Source organism: Harpegnathos saltator, unplaced genomic scaffold, assembly GCF_003227715.2.
Source record: "Harpegnathos saltator strain DR-91 unplaced genomic scaffold, Hsal_v8.6 scaffold177, whole genome shotgun sequence".
NCBI classification, from domain to species: Eukaryota; Metazoa; Arthropoda; class Insecta; order Hymenoptera; family Formicidae; genus Harpegnathos; species Harpegnathos saltator.
The window spans coordinates 380,970-396,942 of NW_020229958.1; the positions used below are offsets into that span (position 1 = coordinate 380,970).

At 40.5% G+C, this 15,973-nt stretch overlaps 1 protein-coding gene across 3 annotated transcripts in view; it reads right to left on the minus strand.

Moving 5' to 3' along the window:
- Positions 1–211: 211 nt before the first annotated feature.
- The window catches only part of Hnf4 (Hepatocyte nuclear factor 4), a 32,335-nt gene continuing 16,573 nt past the window's right edge, over positions 212–15,973 (minus strand). For 2 of the 3 annotated variants that reach the window (XM_011151077.3, XM_011151078.3), the window contains exons 2-7: positions 11,267–11,558; positions 10,315–10,409; positions 9,210–9,340; positions 8,542–8,812; positions 4,937–5,089; positions 212–3,602 (exon numbers count right to left, since the gene is read on the minus strand). In XM_011151077.3, coding sequence (XP_011149379.1) covers positions 3,106–3,602; positions 4,937–5,089; positions 8,542–8,812; positions 9,210–9,340; positions 10,315–10,409; positions 11,267–11,558 — 1,439 coding nt within the window. In that variant the 3' untranslated portion in view covers positions 212–3,105. The remainder of the gene's footprint in view (positions 3,603–4,936; positions 5,090–8,541; positions 8,813–9,209; positions 9,341–10,314; positions 10,410–11,266; positions 11,559–15,973) is intronic. The other variant, XM_011151079.3, reaches the window with a different exon arrangement.

The following is a 15,973-nucleotide window of genomic DNA, read 5'->3' on the forward strand; positions in this document are numbered from 1 at the left end:
GCGCACTTGTCATATGAATCTTCGGATAGACAATAATTAAAATGAAAATCTCGGATGACAGAATGAAAACAAAATCTTATTTCGCGTGCGCGCGACGTATCTTTATAAAATGTAGCTGAATGTTATCTGGCGCATTGTGATTGTGACATGTTTATAATGTCATATTATATATTATATTGTACCGTTAATATCATTACTATTAATATTACTGTTATTATCATTATTATTATTATTATACTATTGCTTTTTAACCGGCCATAATGTCAACATAGACTTCTCGCTAAAGCTCGCAAAATAGGGTGCACTAACCATTTGGAAGAGACAGTCGTTATCCGATTCATCGACTGTTCCATATCCGCGTATAAAATGGTGAATGCACGTGCACACCATTATTGTCGTGCTATTACTAACAGTAAATTGCATTGTAGTGGCGCATTTTTCATTTCGCAGAAAACTCGCTTTTGATGCGTTACGTTATAGCGCACACACGCACGTCCTGACGATTATTTTAAAATTATCTTAAAGTTTATGGTTTAATATACTGAAATTAATTATATTTGGAATGTTATATATATATGTATGTATGTATATTTGTAACACTACGTGACGTAGTTAAATTTTACATATTTACATATTATCGTTCGTATGCGAATTATAACGTGCCGCCTCATAACGCTACTGATCCGCGATTCGCGAGACTCCGCGAAATAAGTAGAAACATATTTCATGTTGACCCGTTAGCTGAGAAAGACGAGTTGACTCGTCATAAAAAAAAGAAAAAAAAAGGACGAATCAATTCGTCTTTTTATTTACTTTTCACTATACTCACGGGTGCCGTTTTCTTTCCTTTTTATTTTTATTTATTTTTTTATTTGAAAGTGACTCAGTTAACACGTTGATTGCCATAGTAATATTGGGAAGCTTTGCTTCCGACGCAATTTTTAAAATCAATGTCAGTTTAATATACCAATCAATTAGCATATATTACTTTAGCAAATTTATATATTATATTAGTTTTAGTTTTGTATTACTTTATTAGCATATATTACTTTAATATGCTAATTAATCATATTGATTATTTAGTAAAATGCTTACTAAAAAAAGAAAGAAGACCATACGAGATAACTCATCTTTGGCAATCAAAGTGTTAACAGATTAAAATCGATATAATACAAACACAATTATTTCTCCTTATTTGTCGTCGCATTCAAACGTATAACTCTGTGTATGTACAAACGATAGTTGGCCATGGGCTCTACTTTCCACCGCCTCTTTTAAGTTAACGCTAATTGTCATTGCATAGTTACGTAGTACGCAGACAAGCGCAGGCCAAACGTCGTTTGCTTCGATTTGGTTTCAGTATAGATTTCGGAAACAAGCTGATGTGCTTGAATACTATCATTTATTGCAGCGATGTAGCAATGGCAAGATACGATCATATCGCTTATCACATTTATCTTGGTCGGCGACTGATCGTTATTTGTACAGGTGCGGATTTTTAATTATTATTGCGAAACGCGACTCCAATACAGCATACTGCTGCGTCGTATTTGTCGTTGCGTAGACTGGGTTCGGAATTCCTCCTCTCCTTATTTTTTTCCCGCAATGATATATGTACATACATACATACATATATATATATATATACATTCGGGACATATAATATACATTCATCATATACCTTGATTTCAATTTGTCACCTAGTCCAATAAACGTTCTTGGACCAACGTCGACAATCACATTTGAATTAACGCTATGACTAATACAATAAACGACATATATAGAGTTTTGTTACTTGAGCAATTATTTGAGCAGAATGTCGATCACAATTTACATGTAGTGTTTCCCGCAATTACATCATGGAAACTTTTGCGGAAAGTTCCTCGTTCTTTAGTTTCATGCCTGACCGTCCTTTCGTTGTTCTTGAATATTTGTTCTCGACTTTGTTCTTTTAGCCCGGTATCATAGAAAATTGAAGTGAATCTAATGTGATCCTCATTTTATTATCAAAATTTGTTTATTACACTTGCATATGTACGATTGTAATCTGTTATTTCCTTTTCTTCTGTACTTCTCAATATTATCCAATTTATTTCATCGGTTCACTCTCATTTTACTACGATTACATACAAACGAATTTTGTGACAAGATTTCTGAAAGGATTTTATCATCCCACGAATAAATAAAAATTATAATTAGAATGAAAATGCGATTGGTTATCTGCACGAAAAGACGGCTCGATATCAACAGGATACTTCAGAAGCGTTAATCTTCCGATATCTTCGGATACGTCTTACCCGATACGATGTTGATATGTAGACCGCTCGATAACGTAAGACCTCGATAACGCTAACGAAATTTTTCTTCCCAGAACGTTATACTTATAAATAGCACCGCAATCAATTATTTCGAAAACTCGACGAGTCGAGCTTACGGATTCCGAGTTTATATCTTTCACGTGTATTTCGAAAGACCACGATTAACACTTTGACAGCAGACATTGTGCTACGTAAAATATCATAAATGGTCGGAAAAATTCCGTTAATATCGAAGAATATCATTCGCTTATGTAAAATTCTTGAACAAATTATATTATTATAATATGTAATATAATGTTATATTATTAACGTGTAATATATTACATATAATATGTAATATAATATGTAATATTAATACAAAACATTAACTGCAAGCTCTCTTTCTCCCCGATGACGTAATTTACTCAAACAACTAAACAGCACCAATCTGCGGAAAGTGTAGCTTTACTTAACCCGCTGTCAATGTGTCAAAGATATGAGCTCTCCAAACTTCCAAAGGAAGATTTATACTCTTGGCTCGCACTAATAAGCACGGTTGCGACGTAACCACAAGAGTGTTCAATATAACGAGTACATCAGAGCTACGTACGATACATGGCACACACACACACACACACACACACCGGACGATGAGCATGTTACGCGGCACCGTCCGATGCTGTAGCAAGGAGCTGTATACCGATGCAAAATTACGAGCCGATTACATCATTGCGATCGCTCATTGCACGCTCAGTGGAGCTTCGCCGGCTAAGCTGAACAAGCTCGGCTGGCTCAGCCCGACGTCTAGTCAGAAGGTCGGTTCCGTCTCCAAGCTCGGTTCCTGCTTGAACAACCTGAAGCTGGTGTCGTCTTGCACGGTAATGGGCGTGAGGTCCCTCAGGATCATGACGGGGCTACCAGCCGTAGTCAGCATATGATCCTGCGGCGATCCAACATTAGCAGGCGTCAACGGGCTGGTAGGGCTGCCGTTGCTGCTGACGTAACTGCCGGCTGGGTTTGGAATCGACACGGAAGAGGTGCCGGTACCGTTCATCTCCGTTGTAGTGCCGCCCAAGAGCATCTCCTGCAGCAGGGTATCCACGTGCACTACCCCGAACAGTTTGACGAAGTGCACCTGCTCGATCATCTGCCACGTGATCGACTGTAAGGCCGGCAGCATCAGTAGAATCTCGCCGAAGCGTCCTCGGCTGTGGTACTGTCGGTCGCTGATGTAGTCCTCGAGGTTCATTTGGATCTGGGTGCGCATATGCTTCACTTTGCCGGCCTCGCTCAAGCCTTGCGCGTCTGCGAACGGTAACGATACGATATAATGTAGCGATGAGGTAATGATTCAATCTAGAGACGATCTAGCGCGACGATTGACGGTCTGGAGCACGTCGGCAGCGCGCATCGATCGCGATGACGATCGACGCTCGTCGTCGTCGTCGTAAGCTGCTGAAACTGACGATTGGTACGATCTCAATTTCTGGCGAAATTGTCGAAATGACAGGTTTTGAAATGGTGTATAAATACATTTTGTGCAAGTGCAGCAATTTGTTATTTGTTTTTAATTTTATTCAAAGCTCATCGAGAATATAGCGCATCGTTGTATAAATTATATTTATATATTCATTTTCGGCCGTGTCAAAGTGCCGATAACGTTCATAATGTCGATAACGATAATTAGTTCCAATATTGAATATAATTATATTTAACATATTAAAATAATACGTATTAATTTTCAAGTGGCATCGAGAATATAAAGTTCCCTGATGGCAGCCACTGTTGGCAGCTAACGGTTAATGTTAATGACGAGATAATTATAAATGAAAATACCTTGTGGACCGATATTGAACTACTTGATCGGCCGCATTTTAACGCATCAATGCGCGGCCTTTTTCTTTTTTCCAGCGTGTTATTATTTTCCCGTCGTTACTCAATGTCCCGTTTTCCTTAGTGTTAAAGTTTAAAGAAATGCTTGTTTGAGAATTATTTTTTATATACGATCGTTTCAAAGAATTCTGCCTTCATTTAATAATTACTTTTAATTTCAGTGAGCGAAATATATTAATTGTGTAAGTTGTTGAATTGCAAATAGAACACATCGTATTTTAAAGCGGCTATAACAGCTAAAATCCAGTTTTATTGATGAAAAACGAAGGCAGTGAACTTGAATGTAAACAAAAAGAAAAGCACGCCGAGTCTGGAGATCGTCCTTTGCATATTATTACGCTATAAAAATGTAACAAGAAAAACAATGAAAATAAAAATGGAAACAATAGCAGAATTGATAGACAAGAGCATTAATTAATGGGGTAATCCAACGAACTTTCTTCCTCGTAATCTATGATTACTTTTCCCGATGTCTATAAATAAGCAATGAGGTTCGCGATTGTTTATGAAAGCTGTGTCGGGGCGAAACCGGCGTGCGCCGTGATTGCCACAACGAGATCGAATTGAGCGCGAGCGCGGAGATTATTGAAAGCGAATCGCATTCGATCTATATTAGCGGAATGCATTTATGTCTATTGCGCGCGCGACGACGACGACTACGTCGACTTTTTCTCCGTTCCGTCAAGCACAAGCGACCTCGCGATTACACACGCGGCTCTCCCCGATTACAGCAGAAAAACACTCACGCGAGTCGAAGAAGACGATAGCTTTGAGGCAGGCGAACTCCGTGTCGTCGATCTGGACGTCGTTCATAGGCTTCACCAGTTCGTCCATCACCCTGGCGCCGACTCTACTGATGTCTACGTCCTGTGTGCGACCCTCTGAACAAAATGCCATTACTGAAAGAGGCGATTATACCGTTCGACTGCGCGTAACTGAGAGACTGAGTCCAGTGTGAACAAGAGAATATGACAGGCTCTATGACCCTGCGTTGACGTTCCAGCATGCATTTAGTGCACCGAGAGAAGAAACAGAGAAGGAAACACAAATCCTGGACTCAGTCAACTAACTACACCCCCACAGTCGTGCAACGCCAAACGAAACGTCCAGTTAGTAGGTCGTTAGTAAATAAATCACCAGATTCACTCTCGAGTTTCTGCGAGAAGTGACATATCGCATTCATCGTCTGCGCCTGCTTCGTCCGTCATCGAGCGGGCAATTTTTATTTTTCCCTCTTCTTCTATTTTTGAAATACAAAACTCAAGCGCATTATCATAATGTCGATAGAACATGACGTGTATCGACGCGATGTGACATTTGCATCTGTTTATCCGCGTGCATTTACGTATGCACGAGAGCCTGCGAACTGAACGATTCGTCGCGGACACGCGTCCTGTTGGGTCAACCAAATCTAGCTTCCACCTTTAGAAGAGAGAAGGAGAAGACAAAAAGAAAAAAAAAAGCGGAACTCCTACGAGTAAGAACTTTTTCTATGGACGAAAGATGCAAACGAAGGAGAAGCGGGTGGAAGATTTCGACGCGCGGTCAACAGAACGAAGAAGCTGGGCTATCTTACCGAGTGGATCCAGCGTACGAGGGAAGACCTACGTATAAGGATGAAATATTGAAAGATATTATGTAATCGTCGACGCGCGTATCGCGAACTTATATGCGCATCGAGAAAAGGACCGTTTAGGTGAGAGCGAATATTCCACTGGTGACTCTTTTTTTCTCCCTTGCTCGCTCGAGAGTTGACACTAAAACTACCGAAGCGGTCGAATAATGACCGATTGGTAATTTCTCATGAAAATTATTCGAATTTATGTAACGAGACTTCTGCATTTCTAAGGAATATTAAATAAAGCTGAAGAATAAATTAATAAACATTCTTTGTCTTTGCGTAACACTTTTCCGCTTCAGAGGTCATTTTGACCGACTCGGTAGAAATAACACATGTCGCATTAATCGTCGGTAGTTTTAGCGTTGACACGTTGATTGCCGCAATGACATTGGGAAACTTTGTGTTTCCGGCGCCAATTTGGAAATCAGTATGTCATTTTTACATGCTATTCAATTACATCAGTTTGCAGCGAAGTTGACGATAAAAATTTATCTGCTGTTACGGTAGGAAAAAAGTAGCCGGTAACAATGGTTGGACAATGTTGCAAATTGTCAGTCAACAATGTGCTAGCGTAAATTCATAGAAAGTAGCCGATGAAAAATAACAGATATTCGTTGACACATTCGTTTACTTGTAAAAGTTACTCGCCTCATCGCGATAGGAACTGTCATTGAGAAACGACAGCGGAACGCGATTGCGACTTTCGGGGAAAATTACACGACGAAACGGGGAATGATCGCCAGGTACGCACGCGGAGGAAGTGTCGAATAAACGGCTGCTTCATGACAGACGCACGCATTCACTTATACAAGCGAGCGACGGAATTATGTAAGCAAAAAAGGTGAAGGTCGCTCTTTAGAGACGAGGCTCTTTCACACGTGTGCTGTACGCTCTCAAATCTCTTAAAAATGCTGACACGAGTCGCGAGGAAGGACATATCGGTCACCCTGATATCGACGGCTTTTGTCGCAAATCAAGATATCTTCGTTCACTCGATAAGAAGCCACTTGTTACTTGATTCATATTTGTTAGCTGAACACGTCGATCTCTCGTGCTCGAAACCTAACGTTCGTTTAAAAATATTGAGCCTCACAGGTTCGTGTCTCCTACGTGAATCTTGTATGGCTGCCGAATTTCTGTGTGGGCGCCTCGGGAATATTTTTTACTACTTCCCGGGCGAGAGTTCCTTTCAAGTTTCGGACAGTAATGGCGATTTTCAAGTATCGCTCGCGTAGATCACTCAGGTAGAATCAAAACCGAATACCGTTGAAACCATTACATATTTATGTTAATTCCACGGGCTCTGGCGCATCCTTATAAGTAATGGCATATAATTATGAAAATAAAAATATTTTGATGGAGACTCCTCTGCGTCGTTTGATAGTGTTTTTGAGACTATTTAGTTGTTGTCATATATAATTATATTTTATTTATTTTGAAAAAAAACAACTGAACTTTCATCGATTTCCTAATTTTTCACAATAAAATTTTGTAATCTCCTCTTGCTCCTCTAAAACTACTTTTCAAATTGATTTTTGAAACATTATTTTGACATCCAATACTTCTACTAAGATAAAATAAATTTCCTAAGATAAAAGTCCGGGACTCGAAGGGTTAAGAAGGGAAAATATTTCGTATAACTGACATTTATTTCAAGAGACTTCTTGTCCTGCTTTTATTGTTCTTCGAGAATTTTGCGTTGCCACTAATTATCGTATATCTTCCAGATCCTCTTCGTTTTTCTTAAAGCGGGAGAACCGTTTCGCGACAAGACGAAGTTTTTACGCAACACACGCGAGGAGAAAACCGGCCGAGGTTTGCCTAATATTAATCATCTGAAGAGGAATAACATCAGCACCAAAACCCAAGAAACACAAGCATACGATAACATCCCTGGCCCAGTATCGTTATTCATCCAAGCCGAAACGCAGCATATGAATACATGCAGCGTACGAGTAAGCGCGACCGGAGCAAGTCGGTTGTGTCAACGCGGTATCAATCCCGACACAGTTATGAAACCCCTCGAGAGAGAAGAGAGAGAGAAAGAGAAAGATAAGAGATACTCTCGCGGAAAGCTCGAACGTTTCCAACGAGCTTCGAAAAGACATTCTGTGAATGTCTAAAATCTTACATTGATATTCAACGCGAGTGTGCAAGCTTTACGAACGTGTCTTGCGTATTTTTTGCATCTTTCGATTATACACAGAGAGAATGTTATAACTTCTTCCGCGTAATCTTTTTCCAACTTTGCTGTTTTCTAATAATGTCATTCCTCGTAAAATCTTAGATTTTTTTAACAACAGCCTTCAGTTTTTGGAATACAAATAAATGCACGTGGGAAAATAAAAAATAATAAATTACAAAAGATTTGATAAAAAGTTAAAGCAGACTGGTCGATATGTTCCTTGATTGAAAAATGTTTAACTTCACTATGAAAAAAAAATTACAAATAACATATATGAAACGAAAAGACGGTAAAGGCAGAATTTCGACACGTTCCAAGTTGCAAAATATCACAGTAATTTTCACCGTAAAATTCTCTCTGTGTAGACGCTGCTCAGATTTTACGATCGTACGAATCGCGTCGATTCGTACGATTATTTTATGATTCCTTCTCTCTCGAATCTTCCTCTCCCGCGCGTTGTCACATTCGGGACCGCCCGCTCCGCTCGACATGAGAAAACTACCAACACCGTAAAACTTGATAAACGCTCATAAACTTCTACGTACCAGGACAAGTTCTCGTGATGACGCAATTATTAGCGAGCAACAGCGTGTCTTTGAGACGCATACTGCGCCTCGCCACCCCCAGCAACAGGTGTTCGCCCGCGTGTGCTCTCAGCAAGGCCACTTGGTCATCCAGCATGAGCTCGCCGAATGCCGGAATAGATTTCGCCCAGCTGACCATGAGCAGCAATTGTTCCCTCATACTTTCGCACACATCCTCTATGCTCGCTAATTTCATCGTTGTGAAATCGATCTCGCCGTTCGGACTGCCTGGCTAAAATCGCACGGAATCGTCAGTGCGTTTGGTGCTTGTCGTTTTGCGCATTACATTGCAGGAGGAGGAAAAAGAACGATCGTTCCCCAACACGAATTACGTAAGACACGATCGACAGGAACGGCACGGAAGTTCCTGTCGGTTTTGTTCGAAACCGCTAAAAATCTTAGCTGAGATCAATTGACACCGTTTCCTGTGTGCGATTCTTCGAGCGAGAAAGAAGCATTACATACGTAGCAGGGAAATGACGAGGATTGTCAAGCGTACGCGCGCGACTTCAAAGAGAATAAACGAGCGCGATTAAAAGTCGGCGAATTATGCCGAGTTTTCGGCGTGATTGACCAAGGCAAATCTCAATCATACATATTCAACTCGGCCGGGGTTAAGCTGTACTGACCTCAGTCCGTTGTCTGTTGAACATTTCGACGTGCAGTAAGTGAACCGCCGAAAGCCCGTTCACATTACTCGCCAATTGTTCTTCATAACTGGGTCTCCGGCTGCTTATGCGATCTCTCTCGTTTTGCACAGCTGTAATTATTGCAAGTTGACGTATCATTCTACCTCCTTCGTCTCTTTCTCTCTCTCTCTCTCTCTCTCTCTCTCTCTCTCTCTCTCTCTCTCTCTCTCTCTCTCTCTCTCTCTCTCTCTCTCTCTCTCTCTCACTCTCTCTCTCTCTCTCTCTCTCTCTCTCTCTCTCTCTCTCTCTCTCTCTCTCTCTCTCTCTCTCTCTCTCTCTCTCTCTCTTTATTTCTTTTTCGCGTGTAGATGAAGACGCAGCCGCAAAAAATGGTTTTAAGGAAATTGAGAAATATAATCATGATTCTCTTAGTACGGTCCTGTTGGAAACTCTGTTTCATTTTATAATGCGGTTATACGTGCAACAATCCGAATTGTCAATTGTCGATAGGTGTTCAGAAAAATGGATATTCATTAATTCAAAAGTGAAAATATTTTAAGCTCAATGAACATAAAATATACTCGAGTTCAAATGTGCGTATTTGTATTTCTTGCAACTCGAATTTTGATCACTTCGATCAGCTATTCAACTTCAATAAGACTGTTAGCGACAATCACAAAATAGTAATAATGACGATGTTACTCGGTCTTCAGCTGAATCGCAGACAATGAAATGAAATAAAGTGGTAAATAGTAGAAATAGTAAATAGTAAAAGAGAGATGCACCTTACAAGGAATATTATGAAAGGGTCGTGAATGCAGAGTGCGTGATAATAGTTTAGAAAAGTGTGACCATAGTAAGTGCGAATATTAATTAAAAATGTTTCTTGTTAATGATAGAAAGAAAGACGAGATTACGGAAGGAGGAATCTCGACATCGAGATGTACTCCGCCCGTACGTTAATAATGAATTATGTTCACTAAACTTTGATATATTTTTTATTTGGAAATAGTGACAGCTATATGCACCGTGTGCATGTCTTTGAATACGCAATAAAACAAAATATAAAATACACACAGATAGATTCAAAATTCGGCAAACTCACCCTCTTTCTTCATTCCGGCCTTAAAGCATTTACGTAGCCGACAGTATCTACACTGATTCCGCTTGTCTTTGTCAACCACACAGTTTCGGTTAAATCTGTTGGGAAAAGTTTGCTCTGTGAGGCAGGATTTCGTAACAGGATCTACATGTACAAACGTGTAGTAATTTAGAGACAGATAGCTGGTTTTTAATTATCGCTCTGAAATAAGCTTTCTATAGCCGTTTTAAGCGCAACCACTTAACGATACCGTTTAACGATACCACGCAAAATTGAATGGTATATAGAAACGTACAAAACTACGAATAAAAATAAAAAGAAGCGTAGATGTAACAGAAAAAACGCAAGTAAAGAAATGTAGACCCTTTGGTTTAACAGAAACTGTAAAAATGAAAATAAAAATAAGGAAGTTAAATTTCGCAATTTCGCAATTTAAATCTGTTAGGAGAAGTCTGTGAGACACAATTTCGTAACAAGATCCACGTGTACGAACGTGTAGTAATTTAGAGACAAAGATAGGTGTCTTTTTAACTATTGCTCTGAAATAGGCTTTCCATGGCCGTTTTAAGTATAAATCATTTAACAATACATTTAACGATACCATGTAAAATTGAACGGCATATAAAAACGTACAAAACTACGAGTAAAAATAAAAAGAAACGTAAGTGTGACAGAAAAAACGTAAATAAAGAAATATAGATCATTTGGTTCAACAAAAGCTAAAATAAAAAGCTAAAATAGAAATAAAGAACATAAAATACAAAGAAGAAAAGCAAAAAGGTAAAGGTAAAAGTACAATTCAGTAGCATTTTATTCAGTAGAGAAGAAAAGGGAGATATAAGCGGAGATAATAAGCGAGAAAAAGCGAGGTCCTAGAAAAGGTCGACACTTAGATAGGAAAGAGGAAAATGAAAAAGAAGAGAGAGGGAAAAAAGAGACAGGGATCGCGACATACCGGCAAGTGTATTGGTGATTCTTCCTGACGGAACGCCGGAAGAACCCTTTGCACCCGTCGCACGACGAGGCACCATAATGTTTTCCCGTAGCGCGATCGCCACATATAGCACAATGTTGCGGTAGGACCCCGGCAACACCGGCAACTCCGGCGATTCCAGCGACTCCGGCGACACCAGTGCTACCATCAACTCCGGTGACCCCGGTGACCCCGGTGACACCGGTGACCCCCGAAGCAGCAAGACCGAGAATGGATCCTCCCGCTGCTCCTGCGCCCATGGACAGATCAGCGTCTGCAACATAAAACGGACAAAACGTTTCTTTAAATTCGCTCCTCCTGCTGCACCGCGAGGTAATCACCTTTCATCCTTCTGTCGTAATTGTAATTGTAATTGTAATCGGCGATAATATTTGCAATTAGCACATAACCGAAAGAACATTGATGTTCCTTTTTTCTTTTTGCAATCAAATTTCTGGGATTTTCCAATCGTACGCGTTACTAATTATTTAAAGAACAATATATCAAAATTGTAACTCGTTATTGCGACAGCTTCATATTAATGTCTACAAACAAGTGTACCGAGTTAGAAGGTATTAGTAACCTAATTATGTTGCGTATTAAGGCTATTAACCTTACTAACCTACGATTGTAAGCCATTACTTGCAAGATTTTTTTATGCGGTAACCGATTATGACAGAAACTGAAGTGACAATACATGAGACGTTCGACGTCACAATTTGAACCAGAGAAATTCAGGACAAATACAATTATCTATTACACGTATTCTTGTCTATCGAATATAATAAATGGTCAATATATTTACATGTCTAATTTGCAACATCATCCTCCTATCGTAACCGATTATCACGCAAGCTCGTAAGCTTGCTACTACGATTTAAAGCACCTCTAACTTATAATCTTACTGGAAAGAAATGTATGAAAATCTTTTTACAAATGAGTATATACGTTAAAAAAAGAAAGAATAGAAAGAAACGTATAAAATATAAGAATTATTGCAGACATAACGGTTTAATCGATTGCAGTTCTGCGTCGAGTCTATCTCAAAACACATCGTCTTTCGTTCTACGCAAACCAACTCCTTCGTTATTAACAACGCCTATCCAATATAAATATATTACCGTAAAACATGTTGCTGTTCATTTCGGTTAAATGTCGGAAGATATTGAAATAAATTGCAAAGTACGCGACGTCGTCGCAAGGTAAACGAACGATAGTTTTACAAGTCGCTTGAGACGAGAAGTCGAAAATACATTTCGGACCGCGAAGGATCGATTATAAGCGGCAAAGCCGCGCGACAAATGTGCGGTTCACGTTTCTCGACGATACTTCGCCGCGCAGTTCCGAGGCGGCAGCGGTTCTGCGTGAATAATTCTAGTTTTTAATAACGTGGATACTGCACGTGCGCGCGCGCGCGCGCGCGTACGTCGCGATACACGCCAGGTCAGGCGGGGTTAAGTATGCAGATCGCCGCGGACCTTGAGGAAATGCATGCGATGATAATGCAGCGCGGAGTGATAAAAGCGCGCGACCAGCGAGAGATACTCAACTACAAGTACGAGGCTACGCGATCGATACGCGATACTTACCCTCCTTCCCGCTACATCCGCCCGTTCCTTCGCGATGCTTGCGAATTTTTTCGCACGCGACAGTTACATATGCACGACCGAATGGGAATTTGCGATATCAAATTCCGCTTAGGCTTAATCAACAGCGACGTCAACGGGCCGCCCTGAACCACGCAATGCGAAAGCGATTTACGCCGCAGCTTCGCATACCTATGAAATAAGTAATAATCGCGAGAAGCTCTCTCTCTCTCTCTCTCTCTCTCTCTCTCTCTCTCTCTCTCTCTCTCTCTCTCTCTCTCTCCCTCTGTATTTTTTGCGAGTCGAGAGAAAAATGCGAAAAAATTTGATGCGGTGAATCGGCATTCTACGTCGCGCCGGCCGCGAACGTGACGAATTGCCGCATATTTTATATTGCGTATTTTCGTCACCGCCCCTTTTGTCCGATAATGTTGGCGGAGAGATATTTTCGCAAGCGCCACGACGCTGCGGCATGATTCGCCGCTCTTTCGGTTCGTACATTAGTACATTGAGCAATTGCGTATGAAATGTCAAACTTGGAAAGTCCGGGAGAGCGAGAAACTCTCTTGTACGACGCGAGCTGGTAATCAATTACTGCACATTATATAAGAGTATTAGCCATTTTATCGTAATTACAGTCTCACACAGCATTCAGTTTGTAAGTTTCACGAGAGATTCGACGGGATACGAAGGGATCTTCGATTGGTCTTCTCTCTAGACTTGAAATTTTTGCAAATAATAAAGTCAGAATTTTGTAACCGAGGGATGTATCACCAAAGTTTATTAATCATTTATTTTATATTTCTGCATTACTAAGAAATATAGTAAAATCTAAAAGAATTTATACAAAAGCAAGTTATTCACAATATCCCCTCCGTGCATGAATAAACAAAATTACTTCCATGTACTCAAAATTATCGTAAGATCGTCAATGTGAGACCGACGTCTCATGTGAACATCTTGACACTCGGTCTCGCGTGAACGTTTAAATTCTTACTTTTAATTAATTTTCTCGTGTTCTCGCACATGATGAGTCACATATAACACGTAGCACAAGAAACAAATAGTGGATATATCGCGAGACACGTATGACCCGGGAGCCTTGGAATAATTTATAATGCGTAATGTATTTAGTTAATTAATATGAGATACCATTTTGCTGCGTACTTTCTTTCGCAAGCCGTACGGCACGATCCATGTCTTCTTCTTAAATTCGTTTGAAAAAAATTAACAAGCGAGTCGCAGAAAATATTTGCATCAAAAACGCTGAAATTTAAGAGTATGTAATTACCGATAAATAAATTACCGATGGCTGGCAAGCAATCTATAAATATGGTCGTAATTGTAGTCTCGCCTTGCGATTTTGCGAATGCGAATGCGCATTCGTTATAAAAATCGCTTTGTCAGATGCAAGCCCAATCAAACACATTTTCCTCCACGGGAAAATACTTTTTAGTGCCTGACACCCGAAGCTGGCGATTTATTGTTGCATATATCACGAACGTATCGACGTAATGTGTATTTATAATCTATATCTGGCGGCGCGTGACTTTTTATTTTCCCGCGAACGATCATACATACTTGACACCGCGTGCGAGAGAGTTGCGCGACGTTGAACAGCGGAAAATGCCGCTTGTCGAAACAATAAGCGAGAAACGAGCATTCTTACGGCTCCGTCTTTCCTTTCCTTTCGTCGTCACGATGTACAGATAGGTGTAATCGGTGAAATCTCATTGAATTAGTCATATATGATCTCAAGAATTTTCGAAATTTCAAAAATTTAATCTGCCTTTGAAAATGAACAAGAAAAACAAACTATGTTCCTGTATTATTGCATTGATCGCACATACACTCGATCGTAGGCAAGCGATTTCGTCAGACTCATCACGACTGGTCGGAACGACACTTCAGATAGAAGCCGAATGTCATGGCGCTAAAAATGGTAAAACAAAAAGAGAAAAGAAAGAGGGAAAAAAGAAGACACACGACAGCAATCTTCGAGCGACACGAAAACGACTCATCTGAGATCAGATCGTAGAAACATGTGTATTTTCGTAAACTTAAATTAACAATATATTAATTCACATAGGACACAAGATAATACGCAATTAATTATATGTCGACAAGTTAATCCGGTCGAATCCGGCCCAAAAGGAATTCGTTAACACGTTGACTGCCGTGATGGTGAGCAATGGTCAGCAATGACGCTGTAAAATCGCCGAGTCTCGCTAATTTACATGTACAAACGCAACCACAACTGCGTATGGCAAGTTAAACATCCAACATACAACATTATGCAAGAATACGCGAGAATTGCATTTATTCGTCGCATCTTTGGTGATTAAAATTTGAGCTGGACATTGAAATAACCGTCCAGATCAAATATGTGAAACGTGAAGATTCGTAAATTTTCTTCGACGCACCACGTGATCGCGAATTGTTAACGTCAAATGCTTGGACTCGTGGCCACGTGGCCAAACTCCGCGCACGAGTCCGCGCCTTCGTCGAGAATTGTTTACTTCGGAAATCTCGGACTATCTCGCAGTGCGGAGAATAATATTTTTCAGCTTATACGTCGCCGGCCGCCTCGGCGGCGTGTTATTTCATCCGAATCCTCAATTTTGCAACGCCTATCATCGCACGCAGCGGAACTGGACGATCTTTTCCGCTCGCGATCTCTAGCCGCACGTGCACGCGCGTAAAAATTGCGTCGACCGGAGCTTTCGAAATCACTTGTGCAACGGGCCATTTATCGGCCATTTATTAGACGCACTTTTACGGCCCGACGCGCGAACGAAGGCAGAAAAACTGTGTCGTTATGTACGTGTTACGTACCGGGGGATGTGTGTGAGTATAATAGTTTGTGGCTTACGATCACAAGGAGTGGGGAGCGAGGAAGAAAGAGCAGACAACGTGATCGAGACGACACGTGTCACTCGACTTATCGACAAGCGCATTTGTATTCGACGAATATGACCCATTTTCATATTCATATTCATATACACTTCGCTTCGAACGTGAGCGCGTGACGCTTCCGATTAAACGCGATCGTTCATCTTGTTTATTATGACTTCGTATGAATAATTTTGTCGTACACACATAT